The 26,200-nt window shown below is 41.5% G+C and overlaps 3 protein-coding genes across 10 annotated transcripts in view; all 3 read left to right on the forward strand.

The window, feature by feature from the left end:
• The window catches only part of ggt7 (gamma-glutamyltransferase 7), a 219,444-nt gene that overhangs the window by 63,749 nt on the left and 129,495 nt on the right, over window positions 1-26,200 (forward strand). The gene's annotated exons all lie outside the window — the stretch shown is intronic.
• On the forward strand, window positions 517-19,582 carry zgc:114123. 7 transcript variants are annotated; one of them, XM_087306091.1, is made up of 16 exons: window positions 517-946; window positions 1,441-1,472; window positions 3,437-3,595; window positions 3,681-3,806; window positions 6,012-6,071; window positions 6,140-6,331; window positions 6,458-6,538; window positions 8,662-8,785; window positions 9,163-9,227; window positions 9,334-9,373; window positions 12,399-12,499; window positions 14,809-14,928; window positions 15,359-15,426; window positions 15,502-15,529; window positions 16,684-16,808; window positions 19,209-19,582. In XM_087306091.1, exons 1-16 carry the CDS (start codon window positions 712-714, stop codon window positions 19,375-19,377), a joined length of 1,725 nt encoding a protein of 574 aa, XP_087162217.1. In that variant the 5' UTR covers window positions 517-711; the 3' UTR covers window positions 19,378-19,582.
• top1b (DNA topoisomerase Ib) overlaps window positions 24,726-26,200 on the forward strand; it is a 32,310-nt gene continuing 30,835 nt past the window's right edge. Inside the window, exons 1-2 of the mRNA XM_087306419.1 lie at window positions 24,726-24,883; window positions 25,125-25,149. Coding sequence (XP_087162545.1) covers window positions 24,851-24,883; window positions 25,125-25,149 — 58 coding nt within the window. The 5' untranslated portion in view covers window positions 24,726-24,850. The remainder of the gene's footprint in view (window positions 24,884-25,124; window positions 25,150-26,200) is intronic.

The raw sequence follows: 26,200 nt of genomic DNA on the forward strand, positions 1-26,200 counted from the left end.
CTGAATAATCCAGCTTAAACCAGCCTAGGCTGGTTGGCTGGTTTTAGCTGGTCGACCAGGCTGGTTTTAGAGGGGTTTTGGCCATTTCCAGGCTGGTTTTCAGCCATTTCCAGCCTGGTCTTAGCTGGTCAGGCTGGGAGATGGCCAGCTTGACCAGCTTAGCCAAGCTGGGAGTCCAGCCAAAACCAGCTATATCCAGCTTAAACCAGGCTGGTAAAGCTGGTTTTATCTGGATTTGGCTGATAATTTTCCAGCCTGACCAGCTAAGACCAGGTTGGAAATGGCTGGAAACCAGCCTGGAAATGGCCAAAACCCCTTTAAAACCAGCCAACCAGCCTATACTTGTTTAAGCTGGATTTTTCAGATGGATTTTTTATATATATGTGCATATAATATATATATCTCCTTTTATAGTTATAGTAGTCGCTTTGTTTTGATGAACCTGAGTGAACCGATTCACTAGAAGTGACTCACCGTTCTGAACTCTACAAAACTGGTCAAACTGATTCATTCCTCAGGTGCAGTTAATTAGTCTCATCAATAGGGAGAAGAGCTGAGAAGCGCCAAGAAGTGGACCCGTGTTGTATCTGTTATCGAGGAAGTGATCTTTACATTGGATCTCGTGTTGTTTGCGTCTTCTTGAAGGAAAAATCTTCTTGGTAGGAAAGTCTGAGGGAAGGACACTTGGACTGAACAGCGGCTCTGCGGGTGATGGAGTTGTGTCTGTACGGTCAGATGCTGTCCTGCGGTCAGCTTATGTCTCTGGAGGAGCTGCTGCAGGTACAGGATCAGCCGCTCAGTGAGGAGCAGGCCTGGGCTCTGGGTTTCCAACTCTGCTCGCTGTTTTCTCATCACACCCGGAGGACTGTCGTGTCTGCAGCCGCCGACGGTGTTTTACTGTCCGCCGACGGCAGCGTCTCCCTGAGGCCGGTCAGCAGTATTACCGGTGAGAACTCTAACATGAGAAATAAAAACATTGACAAGGCACGTGCACACATAGTGCACACCTGTGCAGTGCACATGCCCTTTTCAGTCTTGGGTAGAAAGTGCCCTTCCAAAATGATCTGAAGTGCCCTTAACCCTCCCTATAATTTATTATTATAAATCTGATTATTTTAATGATGATATAACAAATTGTGGTTGTGTGTATATGAAATTATGAATAACAAATGTAGCAGGACTTTAAATTACTGCGTATTTCTTTGCATTTTAACTTTGCAAACTAGTAAATGATGTGTCTCCTTATGGTTTGTGTCTCATTTTGTGAGCCGACGAAGTAACTTAAAGTAGCTTAATTTTGCAGCTTGGAACATCATTATTATTATCATGATAATACTGTATAATCTGATGAAAGCTTTAATTATACACAACAAGAAAGGTGGATTCCATTGTAATGTTATAAATACAGTTCAAATTTTTTATTCAACATCTCGTCTGCAGGTGATTCCCTCGTCATCGAGACAGAGGAGCAGGTAGGTGATGAAGCTGTTTTCAGATGCATGATCCCATACATGTTTATGCATGTGAGTGTGTTGAGGTGGTGTAGTAAATTTGAATTTACACAGACTCATGGGGACTTGTCACTTTGGGGACCAAAATTGAGTTCCCCATGAGTTAACATGCTTCTACATCACACAATTATTATTTATTATATAAACATTTTGAGTGCCTTTTTCAGCAATATTCAGATTGTTGGCGTACATCACAGCACCAAATACTTAAAGACGATCGGCTGTTTATTATTAAACCTTAACATTTTCACATTTAATTTGACCTATGGCATAAAATAAAAGTCATTTGAGATATAAATTCTGCATGTATACAAAATGCATCTTGGTTTTCTCCAGTAGTTTTACAGCAGATGCCGCTATAGGTTAGTTTTTACAGCAGACGGCGCTCTAGGCTAGTTTTTAACAGCAGATGGTGCTCTAGGCTAGTTTTTTACAGAAGATGGTGGTCTAGGCTAGTTTTTTACAGAAGATGGTGGTCTAGGCTACTTTTTTTACAGCAGATGGCGCTCTAGGCTAGTTTTTACAGCAGATGGTGCTCTAGGCTAGTTTTTTTTACAGCAGACGGCGCTCTAGGCTAGTTTTTTACAGCAGATGGCGCTCTAGGCTACTTTTTTACAGCAGATGGCGCTCTAGGCTAGTTTTTTACAGCATATGGATCTCTAGGCTAGTTTTTTTACAGCAGATGGCGCTCTAGGCTAGTTTTTTACAGCAGATGGCGCTCTAGGCTAGTTTTTTTTTTACATTAGACGGTGCTCTAGGCTAGTTTTTAACAGCATATGGCGCTCTAGGCTAGTTTTTTACAGCATATGGATCTCTAGGCTAGTTTTTTTACAGCAGATGGTGCTCTAGGCTAGTTTTTTACAGCAGATGGTGCTCTAGGCTAGTTTTTAACAGCAGATGGCGCTCTAGGCTAGTTTTTAACAGCAGATGGTGCTCTAGGCTAGTTTTTTACAGCAGAGAGAGCTCTAGGCTAGTTTTTTTTACAGTAGATGGTGCTCTAGGCTAGTTTTTTACAGCAGATGGTGCTCTAGGCTAGTTTTTTTTACAGCAGAGGGAGCTCTAGGCTAGTTTTTTACAGCAGATGGTACTCTAGGCTAGTTTTTTACAGCAGATGGTGCTCTAGGCTAGTTTTTTACAGCAGATGGTGCTCTAGGCTAGTTTTTTTTAAAGCAGATGGTGCTCTAGGCTAGTTTTTTACAGCAGAGGGAGCTCTAGGCTAGTTTTTTTTAGAGCAGATGGTGCTCTAGGCTAGTTTTTTACAGCAGACGGCGCTCTAGGCTAGTTTTTAACAACAGGCGGCGCTCTAAGATATAACAGCAGATGGCGCTCTAGGCTAGTTTTCAACAGCAGATGGCTCTCTAGGACAGTTTTAACAGCAGATGGAGTTCTAGGCTAGTTTGTTACAGCAGACAGCGCTCTAGGACAGTTTTTAACAGCAGATGGCGCTCTAGTTTGTAACAGCAGACAGCGCTCTAGGACAGTTTTTACCAGCAGATGGTGCTCTAGGCTAGTTTTTACCAGCAGATATCGTCCTAGGCTAGTTTTTAATAGTAGATGGCGCTCTAGGCTAGTTTTCAACAGCAGACGGTGCTCTAGACTAGTTTTTAACTATGTACTACACTCCAGGACAGTTTTTAACAGCAGACGGCTCTCTATGGTTTACAAACAGCCATACTCTGATCGCCTCCAATTTTATTCACAACCACTTGAATCTTTCCTAACTTTTATTATTGTTAATGATTAATTTAGATTCAAGTGAATTACAAAATTGAGGTCCCCATGGGCAAACATGCACACAGAATGACATTTTGAAAATGTGAAAATGCAGATTGTTTTCTGCGAGAGTGGAGATTGGGGTAGGGGGAGATTATGTCTATGAAAGTCTCCCTACCGGGATATAGGAACGTGTGTGTGTGCGTGTTCAGGCGGTGGAGTTTGTGGGTCGTCTCGTGTACCTGAGTCTGGACTGGGGTCTGGAGACGCAGGTGGAGCGAGAGCTGAGCGAGACGCTGGAGATCCTGCTGTGTCAGATGACCAGAGTGACCTGCCGTCAGCCCGTCTGCTCCATCGCTGATGTCATCCAGGTATGCTGACATCATCGCTCCATCCGACCAATTGCAGGAAATGGATGCATCAAAGCAGGAGTGCTATGTTATGTTTTTGGGTCAGGTCTGTAGGAAGCGTCTGTGCAACCCCGCTCAGGCTGATCAGCACTATAAGAGCGTGTGCCGCAGTCTGTTCCTGCACAGCGCTGAGCTCTTCCAGTATCTGCAGATCGTTCAGCAGTCCAGGAAGGTGAGAGACTTAAAAGGCAGATCTCGGCAGAGTTATGTTTTTTGTTGCTGTTTTATGCAAATAAAATGCAGCAAACTAGTGTAAATGTTCACATTTAAAAGGTTTGGTGTTATTAAAACAAAATGCCACCATGTACTGTTTCGACATTGATATTACAGTGCCAGTTGGCATTTCTGTGTGGAGTTTGCATGTTCTCTCTGTGCTGGGGTTGGTTTCCTCCCTGCCCTCCAGTTTTCCCCACAGTCCCCACAGTGTGTGTGTGTATGTGTTTTTGTGACATATCAGGACACAAATCTGTATAATGACATGGGTATGACACAGGTATTACAAAAAGGAGGTAACTTATAAGGAAATTGGTGACGTCCTCATTTCTCAAAATGCTTATAAATCCTACAGGATGAGTTTAATAAGAGAGTAAAGCTGCACAGTCTCCTGTGATGGTTGGGTTTAGGGGTGGGGTGGGGTGGGGTGAGGGCAATATAATATACAGTTTGGACAGTATAAAATGAATGGAAACCTATGTAATGTCCCCACTTTTCACAAAAACATACACGTGTGTGTGTGTGTGTGTGTGTGTGTGTGTGTGTGTGTGTGTGTGTGTGTGTGTGTGTGTGTGTGTGTGTGTGTGTGTGTTTGTGTGTGTTTGTGTGTGTTTTTCCAGTAATGGGTTGTGGTTGGAAGGGCATCCACAGCATAAAACATATGTCGGTATTGTTGGCAGTTCATTCCACTGTGGTAACTCGTGATAAATAAGGGACTAAGCCGAAGGAAAATTAATAAATGAAAATATTAAAGTAAATTTACATCTACATTTTTAAAGCCATTATTAGTGTTATTTAGCAATTAACTACTGGAAATATATTAAGTAATTTTAATTCACATGAATAAATTATTAGTAATAAGGCAATTTTGGCAAAATGAAGTTCTAATGTGGAGTAAATGGACACTGGGAGTGGCTTGGAGCATCACGTTACATTTTAGTCATTTAGCAGCAAACGCTTTTATCCAAAGCGACTTACAAATAAGGACAAGAAAGCAACTTGCACAACTATAAGAGCAACAATGAATAAGTGCTGTAGGCAAGTTTCAGGTGTGTAACGTGTAAGAAGCAAAACATTAGTCATTTTATTTTTATTTATTAATACAGTTGGTGGTAGAACCAGAGAGGCAATTGCAGATTAGGAAGGGAAGTGGAGACTAAATAGTTGAGTTTTTAGTCGTTTCTTGAAGACAGCGAGTGACTCTGCTGTTCTGATGCAGTTAGGGAGTTCATTCCACCAACTGGGCAGATTGAATGCGAGAGTTCGGGAAAGTGATTTCTTCCCTCTTTGGGAAGGAACCATGAGGCGACGTTCATTCACAGAACACAAGTTTCTGGAGGGCACTTAAATCTGCAGAAGTGAGAGCAGATAAGGAGCAAAGCCAGAAGTCGCTTTGTAGGCAAACATCAGAGCTTTGAATTTGATGCGAGCAGCAACTGGCAGCCAGTGCAAACGGATGAGCAGCGGAGTGACATGTGCTCTTTTAGGTTCATTAAAGACCACTCGTGCTGCTGCGTTCTGGAACAGCTGAAGAGGTTTGATAGAGTTAGCTGGAAGCCCGGCTAATAGAGAGTTGCAATAGTCCAGTCTGGAGAGAACAAGAGCTTGAACAAGGAGTTGAGCTGCATGTTCAGATAGGAAGGGTCGGACCTTTCTGATGTTATAGAGTGCGAATCTGCACGATCGAGCAGTTCTAGAAATGTGGTCAGAGAAGTTTAGTTGGTCATCAATCGTTACTCCAAGGCTTTTCAACATTTTGGAGACAGTAATGGTTGCCCCATCCAACTGGATTGATCATCAGATATAAATCTCACTTTACTCATAGCTGATTGGTTCAGTTTGGGTTTGCAATCTGAAACCCAGAATTAAACCTGTGCTGGAGCAGGTAAGCAATGTAGCACAAGTTAACATAGAGACGGAGCCCAATCAAAACCAGCCCGCCCTTTATATATATATATATATTTATATATATATATATATATATATATATATATATATATATATATAAATATAAATATAAATAAATATATAATTTATTATTTTTTTTAGCTTGCTCAAACTGAATACAAACCTGGGTTAAAAAACCCGAACTGGCTTTGTGCAATAGGCCTTTGCTGTTTTAGGAGTCACATGTCATTTCCTGTATTTCGCATGCTCTCAACAGAGTCTGCAGAAACTGCTGGAATCCGAGACTCAAATAGTGGCGAAAGTGTCCACAGACTGGGTGAGCAGAACTGAGTGCAGATTTACACTGTTTATTATTATTATTATTATTAACTTAAAACAGGAAAGGTTTGCACATGGTTTCCATTGCAGGTATCCGTGTGGAAGGATCTGGTGGAGGAGCTGAGCAGAGGTGTGGTGTTGAGGCCATCAGCTAAGAGTCTGACTGTAAAGAAACGTCCAGTTCCTGTGGAAATTCCTCCATTTCACCAGCTGCTGCGGGACATCCAGAGCCGGCGCTACACACTTCGCAAGGTTCAGGTGTGTGTGTGTTCACTCCTGCTCTTATTCATTTCCAATCATTTTTCCTATTGTCATTATATCCTATTGTTTTTATGTTTGCCAGTTAATTCCACTGGATTAATGGCTATCATCTTGTATTCATAGGATGTGTCAGATGGACAAAGAAAAGCAGACGCTCATCAGACTCTTCTAGAGTTCATCCGCTCACGGCCAACATTGAGGCCGGTGAGAATATAACATTTGGATAACATTACTATTTTTAAGTTGCTGATTAATGTCGAGAATAAGATGGATGGGCAAGCTGAATAAGCGACAGGGGGTTTCACACTGAAAGACTTTACAATAGGAAGAACGACACACACACACCAAACACCAGAAGTGACACAAAAAATCTTGGTCATGTAGTTTATCTTTTGTTAACTACATAATGAGAAATTGCTCACCTGGGCTTTAAAGGGAATTGGCAATTTCTACAAGACTTTTTTTTTTTTTTTTTGGTGATATTGCTCAGATGACACGTCAAACAGACACAGGTGCTCCTGACAAATTTACACTAGTTTTTCCTTCATTTCCTGGGTCCAAATACAGGTGGGCCATTTATATGGATGTACCTTAATAAAATGGGAATGGTTGGTGATATTAACAGCCTGTTTGTGGCACGTTAGTATATGTGAGGGGGCAAACTTTTCAAGATGGGTGGTGACCATTTTAAAGTCGGCCATCTTGGATCCAACTTGTGTTTTTTTTTTTCAATAGGAAGAGGGTCATGTGACACATCAAACTTATTGGGAATTTCACATGAAAATCAATGGTGTGCTTGCTTTTAACGCAACTTTATTCTTTCATGCGTTATTTACAAGTTTCTGACCACTTGTAACGCGTTTAATGTGATGCCAGTTGTGTTGGATTGCCAATGCAACCCTCTTCTCTCACTCTCCACACACTGATAGCAAGATGCATTATGGGTGTCCGGTCTGAGCATTCCTAGATGAATGTTTCCTGAGAAGTGGATTGGTTGTTGTGGGCCAGTTGAATGGCCCCAAAGGTCACCCTATCTGACCCTCTTAGACTTTTATCTTTGAGGTCACCTGAAAGCAATTGTTTATGGTTAATGTTAGTCTTAACATGGACTATTATTAACCTGCGCAAGTGAATCCAATCCACTGTAGGAAATGTTTGATTTTGGTTAATCTTTCATCAAATTCTGCTTCATCTCTGGAACAGCGTCTTTCTCTGATGTTTGACAGATTATGTGAGATGTCTATAGTCAAGTCCCTTATAACAATAGGTTGTGTGAAGCCAAGTTAGACTGGAACTAAACCGAGAAACGCTGAAGCTATTGCTGATGAGAGATGAGCGTGACGTTATGAAAGCAGCAGAGCTTTTCTTACCGTACGTTCACACCGAAAGCGGCGAGAGCGTCAAAGTAGCCGGAAGTCATTCATTTTCAATGAGAGCCGGCGGCGATAGGCGACGATAAGCGGCGAGGAGCAGCGCGGCGCGTCTTCGCCGGCGTGAGCGTTGAGGAGAGTTGAAATGAAGTCAACTTTATGGTAATAAGCTATGACGTGGTTCGGCGGCAAGCAATCAGAATGAAGACGTCCATCGCTTGATAGCAGTTCAGGGAACACAGACCTGTGAACTTTGGTTCCGACCACAGTTGTTCCCAAGGGTTTGATTATTGCGGTCGCCGGATTTCCAATTATTTACAATGTTTTCTTACAGGAACATACATTAAATAAGTTACTGGCGAGTTACTGATGTGCATTAATGTTATATTTATCTTTAAAAAGCGGGAATCTCACGCGATGTGACAGGACAAAACAGTACTGCTGCTTCAGGATATTTCAGACATATGGACACATACTGGATAAATAGAGCAAAGCCACACCACACGCAACTTGATCTTCCATTGTTATATGAATTTGATAAGAAGTGCGCAACATTTTCACGCTAAAAACATGCCTTATGCAGGAATGTAACTGATAATGCTGCAACGGCTCCTTTAAGTACGAGATCAATGTAGCGAGTTTTGACGCTCTCGCCGCCGGAGCTGAAGGCAGACAGCGTTGTCGCCAGGGCGGCCAGAGCGACCTTGGACGCTCTCGACGCTTTCGGTGTGAACGTACGGTTATGCCAAAGTTCTTCTGCTCTGGCCGTCTACTGTCAAGATTCTTTATCATGTATAAATCCGCTTTATTTATACTTCAGCTCTTCTCCAGCCACCCAGTCCCTACTGCGGGTTACCTTTTGTGTTTTTAAACCAGTGTTTGCTCTTTCTGCATCCTCGTATTTCTCAAAAGACAGGTTTTGCTGTGGTTTTCAGTGGATCTCCTCTTCTTCCTCAGGCCTCTGAGCGTAAGATGGGCCTAAAGCCTAAAAAGCAGAGCAGTCTGCATGAGCTGCTGATGGAGGAGATCCGCTCGGCTGACCACTCCAAACGCCTAAATCGTAGCGCACGGAACAACAACAGTACAGTATCAGGATCCGCTTACACGTGAAGCGTGTTCCTGCACAACTGAAGGAGAGGCTGCAGTTTTAAGAGTGCATTTCTAGGACTCCATATTATATAGCCTTACTGTAACACAAACTCTAAACCCAATCCAACTCCCAGGAAACGTGGCAAACTAATGTCAAATACACAGTTAAGTATGAATCCGGTGGCCATAACTTCAGATTCATTATGTATATCTTTCACCCCCCTACAGGATGGATCAGGAACAACAGTGGTAAATCTTGGGTCCTAGAAACGCATCTAAGCCTCTCTGGTTGTGCAGGAACACACTGTTGACTCGTACATGGCCTGATGTGAGTCTGCACATCACTGACAGCTTTTGTTCTCGCTGCAGATGGATTGACCGTCCCTGAAGACTCCACGGGTCTGAAAGCTCCTGCACTCAGGATCCCAGCACACGTACGGCTCTAATTCAGGTTTACAGCAGAGCATTCAGGAATGCCAAGAGATAACACTAAGTTCATCACTATGCAAAGTTTTTGTCTGTTTTTCTGCAAATGTACAGGATGATTCAGAAAGTCCAGTGCAAGACTCCAACTTAACAGGTGAAGTTTAATGTTTTGTATATGAGGGAGGCCTGAGAGGATTAGTGGCCTGTACCATGAAGCTGCATTAAGCCTGATTTATACTTCTGCGTCAAGTGACCGGCGTAACCCACGGCGCAGGCAACGCGCGTGGCTGTGTATTTATACTTCTGCGCGCTGTCTCTGCCGGTCTGCATTAACACTTCCGAAACGCTAGTTGGCAGTGAGGTGTAAATGTTCCTCTGTGTCGAGTTTCTTCGCTACTTTTTTGCATTTCCTGAACACTTCCGGGATGTACAAGTGGCTCAAACTCGCTCATTTTGAGGCAGGAACCGGCGGATGTGCAACAACTTTAACTATGAGGTAAACACAAAACAAAACTTTCCATCCGGAGCTCCTTCACGGGACTCCACACTTGTAAACAATCGCTCGCGCGGCGTCGCGCCATTCGCGCGCCTCTCGGTCCCGCCCAGACTCGTCAGCGCTACCAAGCCGACCAATCACAGAGCTTACGCTACGCGTCGTTGCGACGTGTAGTTACATTTTTTGAGAGGTGCACGTCAGTGACAGCGATGGCCACGGCGAAGGGCTATGCGTCAGCGCCGTAGCATACGCCAGTGTTTGACGCAGAAGTATAAATCAGGCTTTAGCTGGTTAAGTTTCAGTTAAATTTTCACCAGTCTGGGGTTTTATAACACATGAAGGCAGCTCGACTTTAATCACTCTTTGCCATGATAATATGGAGCAGCTGAGCTACCTTTGTTGCCTCATGCACCGTTTTGGTGCAAAGTAGACTCAAACTTCATGATACAGAACTAAGTGAAGAATTAAATGTAAATTACAACTAGATAAAGAAATGGATTAAAAATAGGAAAGATAACGAAAATAAAATGATGAGAAAAAAAAACAAGATGAAAGGAAAAGAAATTAAAGGGCCATGAAACCCCCCCCCCCCCCTGATTCAGCAGGGAGTTTTCACTCTAGTTTAAAAAAAAAAGTCAGGAAAGTGGGCGTGTCTAGCTCTGTTTGGGTGGGAATGTCGGGGGAAGGATTTAAAGAGTTTCCATTAGGGCACGCTCTGATTTTCACCAAGGTAAAGCCAACAGACAGAGGCAGGGGAGAAACTGACTGTGTTTTATGACGGTGGAATGCTTGAGATCGCAAGTCATATAAGAGAAAAACCTCTGCATTCTCTAACTCGGTAGGTCAGAAAGCCGTGTGTGTGTAGACTATCCTGTCACAAAATGCGGCAAAAAATCAACACGACAGTTGGTAATAGTTTGCCTGCAGTGTTTACATGTTTACTCTCGGAGAGCAGCATTCACAGTGGATCTTTCCAACCCAGGCTCATTCTGAAACGTAGTCCAGCGGACGTTTCTGGAGACTGCAAAATATGTCCCGGGAGGTACGTATTTGTGCAGTTTTTGTTTTCGCAAATCCGCGAGAGGCCGCTGTGTGCGCTTTTTCGTATCTCAAACGTCTCTCGCGAGTGCCGTTCGCGCCCGCGCTGTTCTCGCGTAAACCCACCAAAGGCCGCTGTCTGACTAACCGAATGATTGACTGCGTGACCGGCCAATCGGCTGACCCACCCTCCTCCTTCCCTGAACCCAACCAGTTTTACCGATTGACCCGCCCACTCGCTCACTTCCCTAAACCCGAGCAACCATTTAGAAAAGCCGTCTAGAAAAAGAAAAGCCTCGTCTTTTTTTTTTGTTTTGTTTTTTTTTTTAAAACCTTTTTCGGATTTTACCACGTTCTCACCCTGTTATGAACTCGTTCATTTTATTTTATGGATTCTGTTTTTGTCTTACCTGATTTCTGGGACTGCTCTTCTGTATTTCGCGGTCTCCAGAAACGTCCACGGGACTACGTTTTCAGAATGAGCCTGGGTTGGATCTTTCAGTCCATAATATTGTAGTGATATTAATGTCCTGTAAACTTAATCATTTTGACCATGGTCTGTCTTTAAACACTAAAAAGAGTACTGCTGACCATACAAAATAACTTTGCCATCTGAATGAACCAAAATAAAGAGCACTGATCGCTTACTAAATCTCTAGAGACAGGGCAATCAGCACATACTGGAGCTGCGTCTATTTTTAAAGGAGACGAGCAGCAAATCCGAATTTTACCATTTCCAGATAAGAAAAGCTCTCGCGTAAAAATGTTCTGTACAAATGTATTTCTGTCGTGTGCACTGATCCACACGTGAGTCCAGCAGCGCTTTCATAGCGGGAAAATAAAAACAAATCCTTTGTTGCAACACATTATAAAAGCAACACTGGCGACCTGTATTCTTCTTCCCACTTCTTTTGGCAACGCAACGTGTCGCCTCTCTGCCGTCTGAACACTGTTTCAGGTACAAACAGTCTTTGAAGCTATCATGCAATTGCACTGCATGCACAATAGAGCACACTGATTGGTTTGAACCCAGTCTTTCTCATGAATGAATGCAGCACACTCAGAGACGTAATACGGTACTCCCAGGTACAGATGTCCAGTTTACATGCTGGAACACACACTAAGGTCTCATGGCCGTGACGCAGCTTCAAGAATTAGTCTCAAACCGGAAGTACGAATTTGCTCGAAATAACGCAAAAACAACCAATTTTCACTTGTTAGTGAGATATGTGTCCTAATAGTGTTTTTAGCAGTGTGGGACACATATACGACTGTCAACAGCTCAAAACATGTGTTTTGGTGTTTCGTGACCCTTTAAATTAAATGGAAAATATAAGAGAAAAAATCTAAATATAATGAAATTAAAAATAAAACAAAAAAGAAAATATACAGAAAAATGAATAAAAGGAAAACTATTGAAAAGAGAGGAAAAAAGAAAGGGTGAGACATAAAAAGAGAAAGGTATTATAGTCATAAGGATTAGGTGGTTTATTTATTGGAAAAGTCTGAACACTTTTTGATCTTGATTATGAGATTGACTTTTTTGAAACTCACTACTTTTTTTTATTTTATTTATTTTTTATTCACATTTGCATTGAATAATTTAGGCGCCTGTATTCAAAGTGTCTTGATTATTCACTTCCAGACTTCAGAGGCGGTGCAGGAAAGCGGAGGACCAGATCTTTTGCCTGCAACCGGGATCTTCTTAAAGCGGTGCGCAGTAACCATGATCTGCTGAGATTAAGTGTAAAGTTTTACATTTTAAAAGTTTTCTATAAACACAAATTACTCGTTAACAAAGATGATATGTCCACTTTTGGTGCAATTCTCTATGTACACAGACAGACAGCTCATTAAATGCATAAAAATAGTCAACTTTTTTATATTCATGAGTTAATTGTTATACTATTGTTGAAATAGTGTCAACACTAGGTTTCACACAAAGTATGAAGATTTTAAATGATCATAAGGGAGCATTTTGCTTTAAATGAGTCTTTATAAAGGGGAGCTATTCTGCCCTTTTTTTTACAGAGGTCAAATAAGTCTCTGATGACCCTAGAGTAAGTATTAAAATACCACACAAATAGTGCTTTATAAATCATTTCGGCTTTAATCCTATTTGTGCCTTTTTTTTGACTGTCGCTTTAAATGCAAATGAGATTTTCCAAAAGAGGGTGGAGCAGCAAATGTTTGTGTGTCAGCATAGTAGCAAATTAAAAAACAAGACTAATGTCCTATGCTAATGAGGGAGAGATGGTCACTAGTGGGCGGAGCTTTCCCCCTCTGATGACACGTACAAAGGGAGAATGTCAGTCAAAGTGTTACTGCAGACTGTTTATGGTAATTTTATTTTTTTTATAGAAGCTGGTTATATTCACACACTGTTGCCATAAAACTGTGTTTAAACCCCTTATAAAAGTGTTTTACTTTTTTTTTCTCTCCATAATAGCTACCCTTTAGATGTGGTCAAATCATTCATGATATTAAATGGACAGTTAACCTCATTCACTCGCACTCAAATGATGTTGAACACAAAACAAGATATTGTGAGGAATGCTGGGGGGGGGGGGGGGGGTCATCGACATAAGTGCAACATCTGATAAGTACTATTGTTATGCAATGTCAATTTAGTCTAACTCTCAGAAAAAAGTTAATCAATAGAATATAATTGTTTTTTATAAATGTGGGGGACTAAACTAAAATCTTGCAGTTTTTATACATAATATAACTTTCTTTTTTTTTATAATACAAACACATGAAATCAAAACTAACCATATTTGTTAGTATAAACCGTTTCCCACATGATGGTTGCCAAATTGGGTGGCGCAGTAAGTAGTGCTGTCGCCAAGAGCAAGAAGGTCGCTGGTTTGAGCCTCGGCTCAGTTGGCGTTTCTGTGTGGAGTTTGCATGTTTTCTGCGTTCGCGTGGGTTTCCTCCGGGTGCTTCTGTTTCCCCCAAAGTCCAAACACATGTGGTACAGGTGAATTGAGTAGGCTAAATTGTTCGTTGTGTGTGAATGAGTGTGTGTGGGTGTTTCCCAGAGATGGGTTGCGGCTTAAAGGGCATCTGATGTGTAAAAACGTGCTGGATAAGATGTCAGTTCATTCCGCTGTGGTGGAATGATAAATATAGGGACTAAGCTGAAAAGAAAATGAATGAATGATTGCCAAATTAGCGAAATAATAAATGACCAAAATACCAAATAATACCTTCTGACTATAACTGCATGCTCCATCAGAAGGCGCTATAATCACTCTCATAGTAGAATTTTGCTTTTACAATCCAAAATCAAGTAATCCAACATGTGCGCCCTATAACTCCACCCTATTAGCTACCTGGGCAAAGCATTGGCTGTTGAGTGTGTGTAGTGTCCAACATTACACTACTTTTTAATGGTTGAATATGTGCATTATCCGGGTAATTAAAGTGCGCTTATTTTGAGTTGTCAGTGTGAACGCACTACTTACACTATTTATACTACAAAATGGCGTTGAGTAGTGCATAAGTATGCGATTTGGAACGCGCTTTAAGTCTGTCTGAGGTATTGGGTGGGGCTAACATAACCACACCCCTCCAACTGTCAGTTTTGACTACAAACAGAAATGGAGAAGAGGAGGAGGAGTCTGTTAGGCTGTAGTAAAGCTGTGGTCACACTAGAGTTTGTGTGTGTAAAATTCTGTCGTTCTGAGCTGCAAAAAGGGGCGGGATTAAACGATTATTAGATGATAAAAAAGCAAGCGATTGCTTCACGTTTTAAATTTCTGTCCAGAGAGTACGTTTTGATCCTCACTTGGTCTCACGCAGTCAAGTGATGCGATTTCACAGGTCGGAGTTCACTAAGCTTGAACTTTGCACCGCAGCAACCTGCGAAATTTGACGCATGACCCTGCGTTTCCAGTCTGACGCATTCGTGAGCGTATGAATGGAAGTCTATGGGAGGAAAAGCCCAGTGTGACCCCAGCTTTACTCTGTTAATGCGGGCTTTTTATCATGTTTTCATCTTTGACCCGGTAATGAATACTATTGCTCAAACTCAACCTGTCTTTTTCTGTTAGGTTAAGAGCAGGAACCAGGGCTCAGTTCTCAAATCCATTGTTGATGTGTTGAAGATGCAGAGTCCTGAGAAGAGAGGAGACGTCAGCAATATGACCTGTGAAAGATACCAAGACTGGCGGGTGAGAAATACTCCCTTAGACTCTAGGATTTCTGTCAAGAATATTATCCAAATCGATACTTATCCTCTCATACAAAAGACTTGGAGATTGTTGTGCAAATCTTAAATAGATCAAGAATTTCTGTGATGTCAAAACACCCTTCAGATTATTTTAAAATCTTGTGAACAGTCAATGCTCCCCAGTGTCTGACATGCCTCAACGCTTTTCGTTTGATGCGCTTGAGCTCAGCCACTCTCACTAACAGAGCTGTGAGAACAACACTATTGGCCATTTTTTTTAAAGGGGGAGGAGCTACTCTGTCCTGCCCTATCTTCATGTTTCAGTTGAGATTACGCCAAACAAGATTTTAAAGCTCCTCATGAGACGTTTAAAGTCAATTTTATAAATATGAGATGAGTTAAGAACATTCAGTGTGAGGTGTGTTTCTCAGGTGTGTTCATGCTGCGCGATGAGAAGCCTTTATTTCACCTGGCACAACGTCTGCTCTGTGTGTCGCAGGTGAGATCGTTTATCTCTCTGAATCTGGATGAATCTACCAGTCATTTGGTGTTTCTGATGTGTGTGTTTTCGCAGGGTTGTGTGTCCTGGCTGTTGTGTAGAGGTAAGCCTGCTCTGAACGTTTACTTGTTTCATCACTGGCTATGTTTCCATCCAAAGATGCAAATTACTTTTGCGCAAAACTTGAATATCGCGTAAAATATCATGATTAATGCAGCGTTTTCAACAAGAAACGAAATTCGATGAGGTAGGAGAAGCTGCGCAAGTCCTTTTTCTTGTATAATAAATAACTTTCACCTCAGTCAGTGGGTCGGTGGAGTCTTAAAGTATTAAAAATTGATAAATCAGTGTAGAGAAATTTAAGGCCCTCAAAGTATAAAAAAATTGTAAATGTTATTTTGCAAGGTATTCAATTTTGTGTAATTGTTGATTGTGCAATGTATAGTTGCTAAAGTTTGCCTGAATTAAATCTGCGAATATCAGGATGCTGTGTAGTTTACGAAATCCTGCTAGATTTGACATCACGCTGTTTGTTTACTGCAGTAAGGCAACACCATTATTTCTGCAGTTCAATATGCGCCACCTGCTGCATTATCTAGATTTAATAGATTTGTTTTCAGTTTATGAATAACGTTTTAGTTTTGGATTAATTTCTTACATATATATTCAATTAACGAAGTTAGAATCATTTCAGCCTCGACTTACGGGATACATAATAATCTCTGGTTCATGACCGAAGAGACCGACCAGGCTGATGCTCAATCAACATGTCTGACAGATAAGGTGCAAGGCCATTTAGAGATTTAAAAACCAACTCTGAAATTCTTCTCTTGAAGTTTAATTCGGTGTGGGTTAATTTTTACTGCTGAAAGTCCAAACACTGAAGAGCAAATCCATTGATGCGCAGCTCCGCAAGTCCTAAACCAAGCAAGACTGTGGTGACAGTTGTGAGGAACAAACTTCTCCAATGACCAAAGTTAAGGTAAAAACCACGAGAGAAACCAGGCTCAGTTAGCACAACCTTTTCCCCTATGGCCAAACTACTTGTGCAGAGCTGCAGTCTAGACGCCGGAGACCAGAGAATGTTGGACGTCCATCATTGCAAAGCTGATGAGTCCTCCATGATGAATTTATGCACATCTTGCCGTTTCCATCTAGGTTTTTTATGTGATATTCCAAATTGTGCATGAAAACAGGTGGATGGAAATCTAGCTACTGATGTCTGTGGTTCAACAATGTGTGTTGTGTGTGTGGCAGATGCGTCTGCCGTCCCAGCGCTGTGTGAACCTTCCACTCAGCTTCTTCAAGCAGATCGTGATGAAAGACTGTGAGCAGAGCCAGAGGAACTTCTGGAGTGAGCGCTGGTCCTGGAATTCAGCCTGGTGAGTAACTCAAATGCTATAGAATACACAAGACGTGTCACTCGTATAGTTTTGAATGGGGAAAAGTGTAACGATCAATATGGTGAATGTAAAGGAGCCAATCATTGATCACTATAGGTTGGGGATTCTCTGGGGGAGGGGCTCGGAGCAGATGTGAGTTTCTGCAGATTTTGTGTGATTCGAACATTTCAAACTGAAACTAAAAAGACTGCTGTTGTTTAATTTTAATATTATGAATCTCCAATTAAATTTTCGTAAACGTGGCAAGCAATTTTTGAGTTTTTGATGTTTCCCTATTCAGACAGAATGCCTGAGCATATTGCCAGAGAAGCAGTCTTACATTTAGTGACGTTTGCTATTGTTTGTTCGATGTACATTTGGTGATGTTTGCTCTGTACATTTAGTGACGTTTGTTTGATGTACATTTTAGTGAAGTTTATTAACGTTTGATCAATGTACATTTAGTGACGTTTGATCAATGTACATTTGCTGACGTTTGTCTGATGTACATTTAGTGACATTTGCTAATGTTTGTTCGATTGTACATTTTAGTGACGATTGTTCGTACATTTAGTGACGTTTGCTAACGTAGGTTCGATGTACATTGACGTTTACTTATGTTTGTTCGATGTACATTTGCTGACGTTTGCTCTGTACATTTGGTGACGTTTGCTCTGTACATTTAGTGACATTTGTTCGATGTACATTTAGTGACGTTTGATGTACATTCAGTGACATTTACTAACGTTTGTTTGATGTACATTGTGACATTTGCTAACGTTTGTTCGATGCACATTTAGTGATGTTTGTTCAATTGTAAATTTTAGTGACGATTGTTCGACGTACATTTAGTGACGTTTACTAACGTTTGTTCGATGTTTGTTTAGTGACATTTGCTGACGTTTGTTTGATGTTTGTGATGTTTGTTTGACATGCATTTTAGTGATGTGCTGATCAGTGGTGGAAAAAGTACTGAAGAATCATACCCGAGTTAAAGTACCATTACTTGCCTAAAAATGTAGTGCAGGTAGAGTAAAAGTGTCTGTTGTTGTAATTATTACCTAAAGTATGAGTAAAAAGCTTTCAAAAGTAGTTGAGTAGTGAGTTTCACACTGTAAAAGCTGATGCATTTACATGTAATTTTTGGATGTGTGTAATCGTTATTGCCCAGCAGGCACACAGCGTCATAAGACAGCATTTCAGGTCAACGTTATTTCCATTAATATATTAAGATATCCATTAATGACATCAAATAACATTGATATTTGGTTGATTTTAGGTTGTAAGAAAGTGACATCTTAAACCAACATTATATTGACGTCAAATACTGACATTTATTTGTCAGGTATAGCAATCGAAATCCACCATCTGATAGACGTCACAGTGGGAAATGTCCACACGATATCATTCATTCATTCATTTTCATGTCGGCTTAGTCCCTTTATTAATCCGGGGTCGCCACCGTGTTGTTACACAGCGGATGCCCTTCCAGTAGCAACCATCTCTGGAAAACACCCACACACACATTCACACACACACTCATACACTACGGACAATTTAGGCCACCCAATTCACCTGTACCGCATGTCTTTGGACTGTGGGGAAAACCGGAGCACCCGGAGGAAACCCACGCGAAGGCAGGGAGAACATGCAAACTCCACACAGAAACGCCAACTGAGCCGAGGTTCGAACCAGCGACCTTCTTGTTGTGAGGCGACAGCACTACCTACTGCGCCACTGCCTCGCCATCCACACGATGTCAAGCTGTAACATCATTAGACATTGATATTTGAGTGGTTTTAGATTGGATGTTGGCCTGGTGTTGAGTTCTGACTCTAAACCGATTTTCATTTCCAATCAAAATGCAACGTCCCCATGACATTGAGGTACAACATCAATCTGACATCATGTTGACATCTTGTGCCTGCTGGGTGTTTAAGTCCTCATACAGTAAACATCTGTCATCTTCTCAGCAGTGACATGCATCTAAACAGTCTTTCTGTCAATACGTGTAAAGATTTGGGCATCTAACTTTGACAATTTGCTGCAATAATAAATCGGCAATGACTTGAGGTAGTTCATTATGATGTGATTTACCTTCTATGTGTGATTTTGATTGGACTGGAATCACAGGACTTATCTTTCTAATCCCCATAGACAAGAAAAAATAGTGGCTGCGGGTTGAAGGAAAGTAGTGGAGTAAAGGTACCGATACAGCACTAAAAATGTACTCAAGGGAGAGTAAAAGTACACATTTTATAAAACTACTTAGTAAACTACACATCCTGAGGAAAACCGACTTGATTACAGTGATTTGAGTATGCCATTATTTACTTTACACCACAGATGCTGATGTTTGCTTGATGTACATTTAGTGATGTGAGGTGTGGTTATGTGCAGGATTCCTCTGGTTCTGGTGTCCGGCAGCTCGAGCTCCTCATCGCTCCACACTCTGGCCATGCGGGATTGGTACAGTCAGGACATCTGCGTCAGCTGCCAGACCGATTTACTGGAGGCCTGTGGCTCTGTCCTGTCCCGTTGTCCCATCAGAGACTCTCAGGAGATCTGACCCTTTCCTTTACGCTGCCCCTTAATCTGTTGCTTTATCCGTGTGTATATCTGTGCTGTTTGTGGGCTTTACTTGTTGTTGGGGTGGTTGTTCAGTGTGGCACTGTGTTCTACGATGTTGTTTTTTCTCTCACTATTTTCAAGGTATTTTTAAAGTTTTAATTTATGAACAAAATTAAATAAATGTGCTGAACATTTTTATTAAACACTTTGCCTGAGTGCAGTGGTGAATGGCCTGCGGTGGAGTTTGAAAAGCAAGGAGTCAAGGAAGTCACTTGTGCAAAAATCACAAGTGCATATGTAACTGAGGCCAGCTAGTAAATGCTGTGCAGGTAAACCTCACTCCTCTGACCTCTAATGCTGTGTTCACAGCAGACGCAGAACACGCGGATAAATCGTGCTATTCGCGCGTAAATAGCCACGTGAACATTTGAGTTTACTCGCTTCATTCGCGTGTTAAATTCACTTCAGGACAGACGCGGATTCACGTGATGGGCAGGGCTTCTGTCTGCCTGAAGACTCTAGCTTCATAGCTAAATGGCTAATATGGATTTTATAAAGAAAATAACAGTGTTAATGTGCTTTATGAAGACTGAAAAACAGCGTTGATACGTTTAGGGTCGTGTCTGAGTCCACTACATTCTTTCAGATGTGCATCCAGCTCTGTGAGCTCATAAACTCCTCCAGAAACTGAACCTGGATGACGGAGGCTTTCAGCGGTGCTTCTGACTGAGCCAAGCCGAGTTGCGGGGGTTGTCGGTGAAGGCTGGAGGATTTCCCTCGGAATACTGACAACAGGTTCTACGTCACAATCACGCCCCCACAAGAGCAAGCTTCTGATTGGTTAACGAGGCGCGAATGTACGCTGAAGTTCAGATTTTCGAAATCGAGAGATTTGCACGAAACGCTCGTTAAGTGCGTCAAACGCGCAAAACGCTCAATTCGCCCCGCGCAATTTGCGTCATTCGCACGTTTGCATTGACTTAACATGTAAATCACTCGCGGTTGACGCGCGTTTCGCGTCTGGTGTGAACGCAGCATTAAGGTGCTCTAACGACAGATGTGAGAGGCCATGGCCTTTAGCCTCCTTGTTAGAGGCTTTGTCTTCTATGCTGAAGTTCGCCAGTTCAATACCAGCTCGGAGTGGGTTGGGTGGCATAGAACCAGCGGAGTTACACATATTTATACATTTATACTGCTTATTCCAGTGTTTTTCCCCTCCCCTTTCCCAGCATATATCATGTAGTCCAGGAGCCTGCAGGATTTCATTTCAAGCTACGCACAAATCCAGCACCGTCCCACCCTCTTCCGATGGCTGTTATTTCAGAATTCAAACATTAACGAATGCATCAAGTAAAATAAAAACAAACATTTTTTTTTATAATTTAGCAAAATTGTGCTTTTATGTTTGCGTTTTTATTATTTTATTTTTGTTAGTTTAAATATTTTTATACTTAATATTAAGTGTCCTTAACTACTATGAACTTACATAAAAAAATAAATACAATGTACTTACTGTGTTTATAATGTATTTGAGAACACTTGTGGTGCTTTTGAGTTGGGATAGAGGTTGGGTTATGGACAGGTTTGGTGGTATGGGTAGGTTTAAGGGTGGGTTAAGGTGTAAGGGATGGTCAACAGTGTATTTACAAATGTAATTACAAAAGTTAATTACAGATGTAACTACATACATGTATTTAATCAAGCATAAGTACACAGTAAATACATGTATTTACATAATAAGTACATTGTAATGAACTATTAATTCCTGTGTAAGTACATATTAGTTAAGGCCACTTAATATAAAGTGGGACCCAAAATCCTGCTTGACATTTTAGAAAATATTTTGCGCAGCTACAACATTTATCATTTTGAGTAAAACTACCGACATTTAAGAATCCATATTTATTTTATTTATTCACTAATTTGACCTGTTTATTGGTGCATATTTAGTCTATAATTTAACTAGATCAACAGTACCTTGGACAGCTACAGTGCCACTAAAGCTTTCAAACACAACCCCAATAGAGTAATGAGAGATTAGACTTTCTCCGGTGACGGCCGACATCTCAACACGCCGTAACCGTCCTTCAGGTGGTATAGCCGGCATTAAATGACAAAACAAGACGTCTGGCTTGACGGAAGTGCAGTTATTTCCTCGTTGTTCAAAGAGTCTGCAAGTTCGTGTTTCATGGATATAGTATGTAGCTATAGGATTGTGCACATCAGTAATGTTAAGCGTGTCTTTATTCGATGCACAGCAGGAAAAAAGGCTTTCAGCAGTGCATGTAGCTGTTGCTTAAGTTCTCTCCCGGAGTCCTCAGTGGAGAAACAACCGTAACCAAACCCAGTGGCGTAGCGGACGGGCCCGCAGGGCACGCACCGCGGGGGGGCCCCGCGTGATTAGGGGGCCCCGCGTCGTCGCGATTTTCAATAAACTGTTGGGAACAACTGTGGTCGGAACTAAAGTTCACACGTCTGTGTTCTCTGAACACCTCTCAAGCGGTGGACTACTTCGTTCTGATTGCTTGCCGCCAATGTTGCCAACTTAGCGACTTTGTCACTAGATTTAGCGACTTTTCAGACCACCCTAGCGACAAATCTAGCGACTTTTTTGTGTGTTATTGGAGATTTTTTTAGACTGTCATTTTTCCATACCGTACCGTCCCTACTCTTCTCAACGAGCTGCGTGTGATGCCTCCAGCCCCTCCCCCGCCTCACAGCACTGACAGGCGGCCCAGTCAGTCCTCTACAGCAGCCTCTCCCACCTGCAGCCCGAGAGCAGATCACCCCTCTGCGTACCGACGACAAATGATTTAGCAAAGGCAGTGTGAAGGTATTTCCCTTGTACAGTCAAACCGATCTACTTCTACTTTATTTTAACAATTTACTTGGACCGTTTATTCTTTTCTTGTTCTCAATCACAGATATTTTAGTGACAGTTTCTGAACTTGTCTGAGTTTATTTCATATGAGAGATTACTGCACATTCACTATCGTTACACATCTATAATGATATACTGTATTCAAACAGCAATACATTTAGTTAAATAAACATGCTTATATAAAGTGTAGTGCAATTAGAAATACCCCTTTATTAACCATATGCTGTTAAACAGAAACGGTAGAACGTGATGACGTCAGTGATATGCAAATTGACGTATGACGTACCGCGCCCCCCCCCCAACCCCCTCATCACGGGGCCCCGTCAGCGATCACTGCAGGGGGGCCTCCGCATTTTGCGCTACGCCACTGACCAAACCGAAGTGTTCTCAAAACGAAAGCAGGCTGTAGTGTATACTGTTTAATAATCAATTAAAATTATGTCACAAATAAATAAATAAATAAATAAAAAGCTGCATTAATTCCCGCCCTCTCATGCAGGTACACACAGTGTGTACAGCCGTACGGCTGCAGGCGCCACTGATGTAGTCTTATGTTTGGAATTCCCATAGCAAGATCTGAAGGTATTATCCGTGAGTAATTTCTAAGCGTTATATGGGTGGGTTTCTTAATATATTTCCTAAATTCTTAAAATTATACAATGTCTGTTTGTTTTTTGGTAATGGGATACTTTGTTAAAGCTGCTGTATGTGCGACTCCTCTAAAGCCTAAAAAATACCATATTTTTGCAGATATTTAAGAAACATGCTGTAAACATGATTGTTTATCTGAAAAGCAATGCTGAAGTCAGATATTCTGCTTTGAAAATGTGTTACATGCTGGAGCGGCTGCCTTTTTGTATCTTTTAACCTGTCAATGCCAGTATAGCCAATTATATTTCAGCAACCCCCTGCTGAAAAATCCAGCTTAAACCAGCCTAGGCTGGTTGGCTGGTTTTAGCTGGTAGAAAAGCCTGGTTTTAGAGGGGTTTTGGCCATTTCCAGGCTGGTTTCCAGCCATTTCTAACCTGCAGGCTGGAAAATGACCAGCCAAATCCAGCTAAAACCAGCTTGACCAACCTGGTTTAAGCTGGATATAGCTGGTTTTGGCTGGACTCCCAGCTTGGCTAGGCTGGTCAAGCTGGTTTTAGCTGGTCATCTCCCAGCCTGACCAGCTAAGACCAGGCTGGAAATGGCTGGAAACCAGCCTGGTCGACTAGCTAAAACCAGCCAACCAGCCTAGGCTGGTTTAAGCTGGATTTTTCAGGAGGCCCGGGTTGCCTTGGTGGAAAAACGCTTATTTCATTCATTCATTCATTCAGTCAGTCAGTCAGGAAGGCTCTAAGAGAAGTGTTTTTACCAGTATACAGTGTTTGCAGAAGTCAGTGAATGTGGAGGAAGTGAAGACTCATAGATTGGTTTGTTTTCTGAAGCAGGAGTTTCTCTTTTACTCAAATGTTTATCAGCAGTTCCTTCATGAGCTTCGTCCTCTCATTCTGCCAACATTCTGCATTTGAGCCCTGAGCACATGTAAACACACTTACTGGTTCAGAGTAGGTTGTTCTTGCTAATGTTCACCGCGATTGTCATGAGCGAAAATGTCCGTGTGTGAACTATGTCTCCATCTTGTGGCTGGTTTTACTGTAGCGCACACCCTCATACAGAGCCTAAAATTAACACTTGCTAAGTGCTAATTTGTGCCAGAGACTAGTATATATATATATATATATATATATATAAAATTATTAATATTATCATTGAACATTTGGGGCTGGACCCCTACAAATAAACAGTAAAATATTTATATATATTTTTTATTATTATTTTTTTAAATATATAATTTATAGTTTTGAACGAGACTTTTAAATATAAAATCAATAATTACTAAAACAAGAATTTGTGTAATTTGCATAAAAAACTAAACCTAAGCAACATTATATAGACAGTTCACCCTTTAAAAAATGAAAATAACTCACTGTTTACTGATCCTCAAGTGGATCCAAACATTTATGATTTTCTTGTTGAACACTAAAGAAGATATTTTGAAGAATGCTGAAAACCTGTAACCATTGACTTCCATTGTAGAAAAAACAAGCGGAGGTCACTCAGGTTTTCAGCTTTCTTATAAATATCTTTTCTCTCTCTCTCTCTCTCTCTCTCTCTCTCTCTCTCTCTGTGTGTGTGTCTGTTAAACAGAAGAAAGTCAAACATGTTGAACAAGTGAATGACAAATCTTTCATTTTTAGTCGAATTATCCCTTTAAGAATTATTCACCTACATTCTGTTTCGAAATACAAAGCCAGTACAATAGCCTACGTGATAGATAAACTTGCTAAAACTTGCTTTAGATCTTAAAGTTAGATGTGCGAAGATGAGATCAGAGAGTTTCTGTAATGTTGTGTATTATTGAGTCCAGAATGTACTCGAGTGTGTTTCTTTTACGCAAGCCGCGCATGCGCACTGTCGGTACAGTCAGACTTTGCTCGACGGCTGAAGTCTGTGATCATTTCTGTCACAGCTTTTCAAAAACCGGCTTCTTTGTCATTTCCAGTCAATATCTTCATCATCACACTCTTCATCATCAAGTCCAAGCATGAGTGGAGATCATGCACACAAACACCGCCAGGTAGCTATTTCGGACATATTACAGCATTCTCGCAGGATTAATCTCATTTACTTTATATAAATAATAATAAAAACGCTCCGGTATTGCGCTGGACTTTACAAACGAAAAGTTAGGATGGTCCGTGCAACACAGATATATCGCTAAACACCAACTTTAAGCGCAAATATCTTCTGATAACCTGCGTGTGTGTTACTGTAATGTAACATAATATCTTTAAATGTTGTATGCATGTGTGTTTCAGGTGGAGTCCGGCTCTGTGGAGTACAGTAAGTGTTGATTTACAGTGCTATGAAGCGCTCATGACAGTTACAGTGAGATGGAGCCGAAATGGCGTCAGAGACTAAGTCCCGTCCGCCGCTCTCCCTGCCGTCTATTGTTCAAAAACAGCGCTGAAAAATCACACTTAACGCCTCGAATGCCTCACACCGAGGACACTTTTGCACAGAGAAGTAGATCGATTAGCGGAAAACGACTGTCATCGGGTCGACACCGAAGGCTAACAGGCTGATTTTGACCGCTGAAAGTGGGGAAAGGATGCGTGAGGACTTAGTCTCTGCGCCATTTTCTTTTCCCCCTGAACATTAGCAGCATATCTGCGAGAAAGACAGCAGGAGTAATAACTCATATAACAGACAAACAGCACTGCCACCCGCCAAAAATAAGCTTTCTTACTGCAAAATCATAATACACACATGTTTGGGAAGGCTTTCTGCATTCCATGTCATTACTTTTAGATGAGAGTGACCACATGAAGAATAATTCAAGTGTTTTTGTAGGATACTGTGGTGAAGTATTAATCTGTTGTGGTAATTCTATAGTTGCTATTACGTATATCACAACGACTATAGTAATATAAACTAGCTGCTACATTTTCTATAGCTATAGGAAATACTATACTGCAAATACACCAGTTTACTGCAGTAAAAACTGAAGAATACTACAGGATTTATTACAGTTCACTACAGTCCCTGCTGAAAAATCCAGCTTAAACCAGCCTAAACTGGTTGGCTGGTTTTAGCTGGTTGACCAGGCTGGTTTTAGAGGGGTTTTGGCCATTTCCAGGCTGGTTTCCAGCCATTTCCAGCCTGGTCTTAGCTGGTCAGGCTGGAAAATGACCAGCCAAATCCAGCTAAAACCCGCTTGACCAGCCTGGTTTAAGTTGGATATAGCTGGTTTTGGCTGGACTCCCAGCTTGGCTAGGGTGATCAAGCTGGTCTTAGCTGGTCATCTCCCAGCCTGACCAGCTAAGACCAGGCTGGAAATGGCTGGAAACCATCCTGGAAGTGGCCAAAACCCCTCTAAAACCAGCCTAGTCGA

The sequence above is a fragment of the Danio rerio genome, chromosome 23, assembly GCF_052040795.2.
Source record: "Danio rerio strain M-AB ecotype USA chromosome 23, GRCz13ab, whole genome shotgun sequence".
Taxonomy (NCBI): Eukaryota; Metazoa; Chordata; class Actinopteri; order Cypriniformes; family Danionidae; genus Danio; species Danio rerio.